General features: G+C 43.4%; 1 protein-coding gene and 1 non-coding gene across 3 annotated transcripts in view; both read left to right on the top strand.

Annotated features, from left to right (window-relative positions):
* The window catches only part of GRIA1 (glutamate ionotropic receptor AMPA type subunit 1), a 392,988-nt gene extending 385,975 nt beyond the window's left edge, over nt 1-7,013 (top strand). For both annotated transcript variants that reach the window (XM_004696740.2, XM_004696739.2), the window contains exon 16: nt 4,131-7,013. In XM_004696740.2, coding sequence (XP_004696797.1) covers nt 4,131-4,331 — 201 coding nt within the window. In that variant the 3' untranslated portion in view covers nt 4,332-7,013. The remainder of the gene's footprint in view (nt 1-4,130) is intronic.
* Nucleotides 1,458-1,593, top strand: LOC115873638. Its single transcript, XR_004048529.1, has one exon. It is a non-coding gene; the product is annotated as a small nucleolar RNA SNORA13 (small nucleolar RNA).
* Nucleotides 7,014-11,084: the final 4,071 nt, after the last annotated feature.

The raw sequence follows: 11,084 nt of genomic DNA, 5'->3' as shown, positions 1-11,084 counted from the left end.
AGATATTTAAAAGGCTTGAAGCATGGAGAGGAATTAACCAAGGGTTAAGATTTGCTAGCAAAGGATCCACAAGTGTTTGAGACACAAACACTATAACCCTTGCTCAGAAATGGAAGAAGACTGGGGAGCCTGAGAGACAGAAAGACTGAAAGAGGTAGACTATGAGAATCATGGGGGTGAGAGAAGGACTTCAGGCAGACCTTACCAACTGAATATGAATCAAACTTCCATATGGTATGAGAAATATGTACCCTAAGACATATTCTAAATTGAATAAAAGCTCCAGTTCCCTGGGAACTAGAATCCTTAGCCGATGTTTAAGGAGCAAGGGCCTCTATTATTCACCACCTTATTCTCAAAGGAAAGTCGTCACCAGTCTCTTCCACCCCCAAGAGAACCACTGCCCTTTCATAATTATAAGTGACTGTGAGTACATGGCTGTATTTAAGCAACAGCGATGGAAGCCTTGCATATTTCCCTGGAATTAGCAGCATCTGAGAGACTTGGTAATACAGAGGGGCGCCTGATCCACAGCAGGTGGTCAGCAGGTTGGCTCCCAGCCCATGTGCAGGGATGAGGTCATTACTGAGATCTGAGGCTTTGTTCATTTTATCCGGGTGTTCCATGACAAGCAGAGGGTAGCAAGAGAGGTTTGGGCTTTGGGTCTTCAGAAGGGCTGGTAATTGAAAAGCTAGAATGCCATCATTGTTGGAGAAATACATCTCCAAAGACCCAGTTTTGGGTTGGATGTTTCACTCATCTCCAGCCCGACCCCAAATCTGTGTATCCGCTTTAGAAATAACAATGACAAGCAAGACAAGATGAACTATAAAGTGACTGGTCTGTCAAGGGTGGACGCTGAGAAACTCCTTCTGAAAGGCAAGGGGAGGGATGACATCACCTTGAGCATCAGTTGATGGCAGCATAGCTACAGGACTCACACAACTTTGCCACTAGGTTACCTGGACCTGTTCTCTTAAGCACGTCCGTTGGAAGTCCTCAGAGTCCTTGTAAAGGAAGCTGGGTTAGAGTTTTTCAGCCTCGTTTATGTGTTAGAATCACGTGGCCAGTCCACATCTCCAATGGAGTCACTATCTCTGAGGCAGAACTCAGGCATCAGCACTTCACTCTCCACACACTCGGGGTGATTCCAGCATCCGACCGAGATGGAGATCCAGGGAACCACACACAGGAAAACTTGCAAAAGTCAGAGCCTCCATCAGAAATCTGACCAACGAACAATTCCAGTATTTCCCACAAAAATGAGTGATGGAAATGTGGGAAGGCTGGACTGGGTCCAAGGTTGAAAACATAGCAGACCTAGAAAAACAAGGCAGTCCCTTTGAGCTCGGCTCTCATAGGTTTCTTGGAGTGGATTTTCAGCATGACTTCCTGCTCCAAACTTTTGACGATTCGTCTCTTTTCCTGAGGTTCCCTAAAAGGAAAAGGAAGGAGCAGGCCTTTATGTTGCCCCTTCACTTCTGGAAAGTAGTGAATGTGGTGTCCAAAAAAAAGTGTGAATTAAACTTTTTGCAATCATTTCTTGCCCTTGAATTTTGTGTCTTTGGTGTAGAAGCTGCGTAAGTAACTGTTTATAAAATCATAATAGGAAGTGAGCCTGTAAGCAGTTAGGACCTATTATTAATAGCGCTATGGAGTCTTTGACCTCGGGAAGGCGCTCAGCATCCCTGAAAGCCAATTCTAATGGTGTAGCTTTGAAGATTTTTAGTTAACATTCCCAGCTAAGTTATCTCAGACTCTTGTGCCAGTGTTGATTCTACCACCCATCTTCTCCTTTATGATAGATTCATCAAATACCAGCAACTTCTATGGCATATTATAGAAATGTAAGAACTCAAGGTGGTCTGTGTGAATTTTCACTTATTTTTTTTTCCATTAGAACAATGTAGCAGAGGAGGAAAAATCCATAGGTGATAGACATTTCAAGCTAATCTGTAGACATTCTAATACTTCTCACCTCCTACCAAAAAAAATGAAGTAATGATGAGAATGGGTAACCCTCAATTCCTCATGTGTTCATATTCACATGCTCTCTGGATAGCATCACCTACAGATATTTATTTGACTTTGAACTTAACAGAATGCAGTCTGTGTCTTGCATGCTCTTCAGTAGAAGGCAAGCAAGACCCATTTTTGAGAAATCAAGTCTGTAAGTCTTGGAAGGAGACAGAACAATGTAGGTGGAGGATCACATGAGGCATAACCATCTGATTCATGTGTTTTAAATTGAAGTAAAATTTGAAAACACTGTCAGCATTGGCAGTAAGAAGATACTCCCAGAAAATTATAGCCGAAAGAGCAAAAGCTGGGTCAAAGCTACCCTGCTATTTGTCTGTCTGGCCACATCAAGTTGACTGACTCCTCTGCTCTCTAGAATCATGGCATTATGAAAGGAAGGAAGTGATATGTTTTTTAAGAAGCATTTTAGATGGTAGTTTTTCCTTAGATCAAATTCAGGAATATTTATTAAGCATCTATTTGTATGCTAGTTACTCTGGGAAACAATGCTTGCCTTTCTCCGGACAGTGAGTTTTGTCTTAAGGATAAAACTTACCGTACTCAAGCAGAACCGTTCCAAGAGAAGGGGTAATGATGCACGGTGAACAGTAGGAACGAGGAGCCAGTATTTGCAGTAAATTGGTGTAGCCTGGAAAGGCTTCTGAAAGGGGGTGAGACACAATGAGCTTTAAGGGCTGGGTAGGGGCGGCTTTCTAGAAAGAAACCTTCCAGCCTACAGGTAATTCTCCTCGCCGTGTGGGTTCGTATCAAGAAACAGGTTGCTTGAGTTGCTCTACATCAAATCTCAAATCAAAAATCCCATGATTGTGTCTTCATGGAAAGTTATTGGTGAATACGAACAGAAGTGATAACGTTTCTTTCTCCAAAGGTACTAAAAACAGACCTTCCCTTTTTTCTAATGAGATCTGGTTCCTCTTCCAGTTGGTAGTCTTAAACATTCCACTTAAACTCATCTGAACCCAGAGTGCCCTTTTGAAGCCCTGTCTGCCTGAGAATTCCATCAGGCTACAAAGTGCGGTCATAGCGACCCTACAGAACAAGTAGAACTGTTTCTGTGGGTTTCGGAAACTTTAACTCTTTATGGGAGTAGAAAGCCTCATCTTTTTCCTGAGGAGTGGCTGGTAGTTTCGAACTGCTAGCCTTGAACTTAGCATAACCACTGTTCATAAGGTCGCTGTGAGTCAATTGCCCCCATGGCAGGGAGTGTGAGTTTGGTTGAGAGATATCATCTTAGTACTACTGGTCTGAGGTGTTGGCCTACAGGAAAGATTAGATAGAAAATGTCCCTTTCCAGTTACATCTGCCTCTTCAATTATTCAAAGGAGTCATGCATTTCCTCAGCATATTCTACTAGAGGTCAAATGGCATTTTTCCTGAAGTAAATCTATTTTTTTAATTTAACCCTATGGCAATATAACCTCATTTTTTTAAAAAAATCACAACATTTTCATACCGCATCCTTCAACCTACAGGTGCACAGACCATAGTATTTTACAGACGTGGCAATTAAGAAAGGTCTACAGAGATAAGGGAGTCCCTGGCTGGTAGAAAAAGTTAAGCTCTTGACAACTAAACAAAAGGTTAGTGGTTAAATTTAGCCAGAAACTCCTTGGAAGAAAGGCCCGTGATCGACTTCTGAAAGGTCGCAGCCATTGACAGCCCTCTAGATAAAAGTTCTCCTCTCACGCACATGGCATGACCAGGAGCCAAAATGGACTCAACTCTGGTAACTGGTTTGTTTGGGGTTTGGCCCTAGAAAAAGGAGGAGAAATGTGTAGGGTCACACTACTGTGATATTGTTCCACCTTTAGACGTGGCGGAAAGTAAGTACCAGAAAAGATCTAGAGATCCCTCACTCCAGCACACCCCTGTCAAGAGAGAGAACCCGAGACCCAGAGATGGCATCAGACTAAGTCAGAGGCACAGAACAGTTTCATGGGTTCATGGGAAGTCAAGGTTGATATTCCAGGTTAGGAAAGGAGTTGGATGGAGAGGAGAGCTGGGTTGACATTGCAGGTCCAGTTTTGACCCCTGCTCCTTGCCAGTTCTTACTAAGGACCTGGGGAAGAACCCCCGGTTCTCCTGAAAAGGGTTTCTGCTTGATCCCACAGCAATCCATCAACGAAGCCATACGGACGTCGACCCTCCCCCGGAACAGCGGGGCAGGAGCCAGCGGCAGCGGCAGTGGAGAGAATGGCCGGGTGGTCAGCCACGACTTCCCCAAGTCCATGCAATCGATTCCCTGCATGAGCCACAGTTCAGGGATGCCCTTAGGAGCCACGGGATTATAACTGGAGCAGACGGATACCCCCTGGGGAGCAGGTCCAGGCTCCTCCGCCCAGTCCCAAACCCTTCAGTGCCAAAAACAACAACAAAATGAAGTACAACCGCCACCAACCACGACAACCACAAGGAGGACAATTCAACCGGTTTTCCAGAAGAATTTAAAAACCGTTTCGCTGTCCCTTTTCCTTTGATGTTCTCTCGCCTTTTTTTGTTTGCTAAGAAAGGATGGCAGATAACACTGTGTACTGGAATCAGGGGAGAGTAACCTTGTCTAAGAAGTCCGTGTCTCTGAAAACAGAGCCCCTGGAACCCGAATGAGGACACTGCATCGTGTTTTACTAATTCGGCAGTTAATGTGTCTTAATATGCAATGTTCTTTTCCTTACGAATATCCACGGTTTGCAGGTTCTGTTAGGCCCCTTTTGCCCCCTCCTTACTTTCTCTCAACCCTCTACCCAGACCGCTTCAGTTTTCAGGTGTGAGAATCAAGATTCCTTCCACCTCCCAAGCAAGCAAAGGGGGGAAAATGCAACCTTGAAACTAATCTGCCTAGAGGGCTCTCCAACTTACCCTCTACTTCTTAGCCCCAGGCCGTGGATGGAGCTAGCCATTGTTGTTGGAGGAATGGGGTGCCTTCCCCTAAACACTGCTCTGGGAGAGGCTGCTTATTCAAAGCAGCCCAGAAGGAGGTTCCGGAAGGGCAAACAGGCAATCAAAGGTGGACTTCTGAAGTGACTGCTGGAAGCTCAGAAAAGCTTCCTTTCATGTGTTTAGAGACTTCCCAGGGTCTTTGATGGAACTCTATGGTCCTTCAGTGTCAAGCTCAAGTTGTGTCAACACACAACCAGAGTAATGTGTCCTTCTGCAAGGCTGAGGTCCAAAGGCACCCTGGGAGCTGAAAAGCAGTTTGCTTCCTGGACCAAGTGGAGCCTTGAGGTCCACTAAAAGCCAGGAAGGCATCACCCACAATTCTTGCTTTTCCTTTGCGTAACAACTAAGCAGGGAACCCTGTTGTGCAGTAAGTAGACTGTCTTACTCTGCAGAACCTCCGACGTGGGGGGAATGCTGTGCTAGCGCAAAAGGAAGGTGATGAAACAATGCTGGAAGAGGAAGCCTCATCGAAGCCCACAAGCAATAGAGCCTTCCATCTTGTGCCCTGTCCTCTGTTTGAGAGATCAAATAGGAAGCTGAGCGTTTTGCTGACACAGACAACTTGGAGGTTTTTTAATGTCAAGTTAAAGTGTTAATTTAGCATGTGGCCAGATGACAATCTAGCACCGAAAGCAGGATTACTCGAAAGCAAACAGGATTAATAATGACATTGGGGGAGACCTTAAGATTCCCAACCCTGACTTCTACCCCAAGAAGGCTGATCTTCAACTTGGCTAAACATTGTATTCTAATGACCAGAATCGATACTCCTGAAATGGTGTCTAAAGCTGAACAAAAGTAAGATTGGAGAAGTGACAGGGTTCCTGGAGAGAAAACCAGGCTGACTGCGACTATGTTTGGGGAGGCTGTGTGGGGTGCCTGGTGCACAGCTTTCTCGGAGATTCCAACTCTCATTCTTGGAGCCATTGGCTTCCAGTTCTCCAGCAGCCACTCTCCTCGGTGCACGAGTCAGTGTGGTCCCTGTGTCATTAGCTTTGATTGATAACCACATTCTGGCTTGTTCTCTGACCCCCTACTTCTAACCAGACTTCTCGGCTAGGGGTTATCATTCGCAATTGGCAAGCTAAAGGTTTTGGAACCTACCTAGGTGCAGCATGATTGGCTTCATCTGTGGATTCTCTCAGTGGATCCCCACCATTCTGTGTCTTCCTCATTCTCCTTCCATCAGCCACAGCAAAGAACCAGCCCCAAATCAAACTCTTCCCACTGTTCAACACAAGTGTTGCTACTCAGTCTCTCACATGTCAGCGTGGGCATGGTACATAAACCAGAACCTTCAAGATGGATTTTCGCTTTCACTACTACCAGCTGATGCCCCATTCCCACTCCTACTCTTGCACCGGTAACAGATTTTTCTCAGTCCTTAGCCTCCCACTGCAGAATCTGACATGCCCCAGCAGTAGAGAGTCTGTGTTCTGTAGGAGTTGGAAACAACCTTCTACGATCAATATGCTTCAAAGACCTTTTGCCTTTAGCCTGGTAAGATGCCTCTCCAGCCACGGAGCCTGCCAGTGGCATGATCTGACAGAGAGAGACTGCCTTTGCTAAAAATGAGGGTCTATGCTATGTGAGGGTCTAAGCCTCCAGTAAAAGATGTTTTTCCTCAATGGAGGCGTGAAAGGGAAAACGAATGCAAGAAAAAAAAGTTAACTGTATTATGTATTTTTACTACACTTTTCTTAAAAATAGAGCAATGGGAAAACTCTGAAAGAGATTGACATTTTTCTCAACAGGAATCCATACTTAACAGTTCTGGCTTTCATTAAATTTTGCTCTTTGGTACGTGGGCCTTTTATTTAACATCTATATTTGTTTTAACTATCTTGGAAGATATGTGAAAGGATTTTTGCTTGAATCAAACATTCAATATATTTTGGTTCCTGTTTTTATTTCAAATAGGAATTTGGGGGGAGGAGGGGTTGGTTGTTGGGGGTTTTTTGTTGTTGTTTTTGTTTTGTTTTGTATTTACATAAAATGAAAATATCACCGAGAATTAAATCACTGTGGATCCATTACGTACTTTTCATTGTTGTCCATTCCATTTTTGTGCCATTTCTGGAGCTGGAGCTCTAAAAATTGTTAGCCCTATTTATGAGCCTGAATCCAGTAGGTTTTTAATGTCAACCACTGTCTCACTGACAAACAGCCTTCCAAAAAGCCCTTTGAGCTGAATTCGATCACTGTGAGTGATTCATCTCCATCGCAGAGGGAACAAAAGACAAAGGATGATATTGGGTTGCCCAAGGACACTGTTCTCATCACGTCTAGAGCAAGCTTTGACTTGCAGCTGTCATAGATCCCAGAAGAGCTGGGTAGCTCACAGGGAAGGTCTCTCAGAAATTCCCTAACTGGAATCCCAGGATATTTATGTTGTGGACAGAGTCCTAGCCAGAACCAAGCCTAGGTTGGTCTAATAAGTAGACAACTTTAGTCCTCAGAAGATACGACCCTTATTCTTTCCTAATAGCCCTTTCCCCCTCAAGCAAGATAGACTTTCCATGAAGGATCTGGCACTTGTTGACATTTAGAGGTTGTTGATTAAGGCGAGCTTCAAGTGTTCCCTATGCCAAGGAGCTTAATATTTTAATAGGGGAGTGTATTCGTCTGGGTACTTTAGAGAAACAAATCCACAGAAACTCATGCATAAGAGAGAGTTTTATATAAAGGCAAAGTGAGCATTAAGAAAACATCCCAACCCAGTGCTGCCCAAGTCCGCAAGTCCAACATTAACCCCTTAACCCATATGTCCAACACCAATCTAGAAAGTCTTCCTCCATCTCGCAAAGCAGACGCAATGACGCCGACTGCAGAAAGAAAGCTGAGTCAGTGAATGTACAAGCACGGCTGCTCCAGCACCCAGGGCTGCACTGGGGTAGGTCCATGTGGCTTCTCCTTGGGGATGTCTTGCAGGAAGTCAGCCTTGCAAGCTGAAGCAGGGAACTGCTAAGGTAGCTGCACCCTGGTGCGACCATCACAAAGCAAAAGACTTGAGAAAACTCAAAACTTGAAGCTCACTGAGCCATTTCTCCCTCCGCCCTTCAATTAACCCCACATGTGTTTATCGGCCAGGTTGGCACAATAAACTAACTAACTCAGGGAGAGAGGTGCAAAATTAATGAATAAACTCTAACATCGGCATATCGGGCATGCTAGAGAAGTCCTAGGAGAAGGGAAATAAACTAGCAGGCTTATATGAAGTTCCAGGCATCGTTCTCACTCACATGTAGTTCCCAATAGAAATGTACTCCCAGCACTAAAAAGCTCTGGTTAGTGGTTTATACCCCAGCAGTGGCTTCATGGAGGAAAGACCTGGCAGTCTGCTCCTGTAGAGATTACAGGCGAGAAAACCCTATGGGGCAGATCAACCCCATAACACAGAGTCACTGTGAGTCAAGATCAGCAGGATGGCATCCAATAACAGCAAAGCCTCTAGGGGTCTCGGTGGAGAAGCACTTGACACCAGCTTGCATGTAGAAAGAAAGAATTACCAAACATGAACAGCAATGATGATACCCTGGAGATGCTTCCACCTCATAGTAACGCTCTTTGGAGTCGTCAAGACTAATCTTCACAGGAGCAGCCTACCTCAGCTTTACCCTGCTAGGAAGCTGGTGGGTTTGAACTCACCTTGTGGTTAGCAGCCCAATGCCTAGCCCACAGCACCACCGGGGGTCTACTCCATCCTATACGATATCCGTGAGTCAGAATCAACTCTATAGCAATGGGCATTATTGTTCTTATCATTTTTAATGATCAAAGAAGCCTCATTATAGAGTTAGCCTGACTCTGGAATTGGGACAAGCCCCTGTCCAGAATTGCCAAAGATGTGAAAGTGGAAATATAAATCATTTCATTTTCTTTGCATTCAGATTCCAAGAATTCACAGTATTAACTAGATGTCACCAGTGGGGTACGGCAGATATTTAAGAAGTCAAAATCAGCTGATGTTTCTTCTTAAATAATGCATACCTTGATTCAGATTATGTAACCAACAGTAACACTCTGACAGTCAGTAAAGTCTTATAGAAGTGGGTATGGATGCCTTTCACTGTAAAAATGTCAAAAATCTACTGAATTTATCCTAATTGTGGTTATGCTTGGGCTGCTAATAACAAGGCCAGCAGTTAAAAACAACCAGCCAGCTAGCTCCATGGGAAAAAGACCAGGCTTTCTACACCCATCACGAGTTACAGTCCTGGAAACTCACTGGGGCAATTCTACCCTGTCCTGTAGGGTCATAAACCAGAATTGACTCAATGGCGTGAGTTTAAGAAATACTATGGTAAGTTCTTTCCATACAAAATGATAATGTGCTCTCTAGGGGTGAAATGTCTTTGGGGAGTCCATTCTTAGCCTTTTGTAGATAAAAACTGAAATTCTTGAAGAAGCTACTTTCTCAAGGTCTCAACATAGTAGAGAAGCAGGTGCTTCCGGAGAAAAGCCAGTGAAGTGATATTGTTGTTGCAAGGTGCCTTCAAGTGGTCCTCACTCAGAGCAACCCTATGTAAAGCAGTCCTGTGATAGCCTCACAGTCATTCTTATGTTCAAGGCCACTTTGCAGCTACTAAATCAATCCATTTTATTAAGGGTCTCCCTCTTATTTTGCAAACATCTCCGTAGACCAGCATGATGTCCTTCTCCAAGGACTGGCCTCTCCTGATAAGATGTACAAAGTATCTGAGACAAAGCTTCCCTTCCTGATTTCTAGGAAACATTCTGGCTGTGCTCCTTCCAAAGTAGATTTGATCATGGTTCTGGCAACTGATGGGACTTTCAATATGCTTCGTCAATGCCATCACTCAAGTGCATCAATGATTTTCCAGTTGTTCTTATTCATTGTCCAGATTTTACATATATATGAGGCAATTGAAAATACTATGGCATGGGTCAGGTATACCTTAGTCTTTAAAGTGATATTTTTGTTCTTTAACACTTTACAGAGGTCTTTTGCAGCAGGTTTGTCCAATGTAATCCATCATTTGACTGCTGCTTTCATAGCCATTGATTGTCAAGTCTTGTAAAATGAAATCCTTGACAACTTCAATATTGCTTATTAGTCCAGTGGGAGGGGGTTTGTTTTCTTTACATTGAAATGTAATCTCTACGGAAGGCTTTGCTTTATACTGTAGCCTTTGATCTTCATCAGTAAATGCTTCAAGTACTCTTTATTTTCAGCAAGCAAGGTTGTGTTATCTGGTTCTTTGTAAGTCTTTCTCCAGACTTGATGTTGTATTATTCTTCATGCAGTCCAGGTTCTTAGATTATTTGCTCAGCAATATAGATTGCATAATCTACCCCTTACATTCGTTGACAAGAAAATTAACTACCATGCGCCCTATTTTACCCATTAAAGAAATTGGGACATCTGGTTTCAAAATAGTCAGTATTCTCAATCTTGACTGCACATTAGAATCAGGTAAGGAACCTGGAAAAAAAAATCACCAGCCCCCAAGTTCCATCGCCAGAGATGTTGATTTAGTCAGTCTGAGATGGAGCGCAGACATAATTAATTTTGGTTTTTATAATCATTTTCGCATATCAACTCCCAAGGGATAAGAATACATAACCAAGGCTGAGAACTATTACAACCCTGGGATCAAAGGAAATGTTTATGAAAACGTCTTTGAAAATGAAAAAGCACTGTATTAGGGGAAATGTCAGTGGCTAGCCTGACATCAGAGATATTAGTGTTTCTACTAATATTTTATATAAATGAATAAGATATTATCTAGTCTTTATTTTATCCAACTATATGTTGTCTGCTAGCCCAAAGACTGGTGGCTTGTTGAAACAACTCCGTAACACTGTGAAGATAAGCCTGGTAATCCACTTCGGTCATGATTACAACCAAAAAATCCTAGAGAGCACAGTCAACTCTATCACACATATGACACCTAGGGTTTCCATGAGTCGAAATCAACTCAATGGCATCCAACAACATAAATAAGTCACTTTGAAACTGTAAAGAACAAATAGCTGGCAAAATTCACATAGCAAGTTCCTGGTAAAATTATGTCCAATTAGAAGCTAATTATTTTGACTCAAAGCCTAGGGTACTTTGCCTATAGCAAAGAGGCCTTCTTACA

The sequence above is a fragment of the Echinops telfairi genome, unplaced genomic scaffold, assembly GCF_000313985.2.
Source record: "Echinops telfairi isolate 266 unplaced genomic scaffold, ASM31398v2 ScPeMD7_7469;HRSCAF=8507_0, whole genome shotgun sequence".
NCBI classification, from domain to species: Eukaryota; Metazoa; Chordata; class Mammalia; order Afrosoricida; family Tenrecidae; genus Echinops; species Echinops telfairi.
This window is presented reverse-complemented; position numbering and strand designations above follow the sequence as displayed.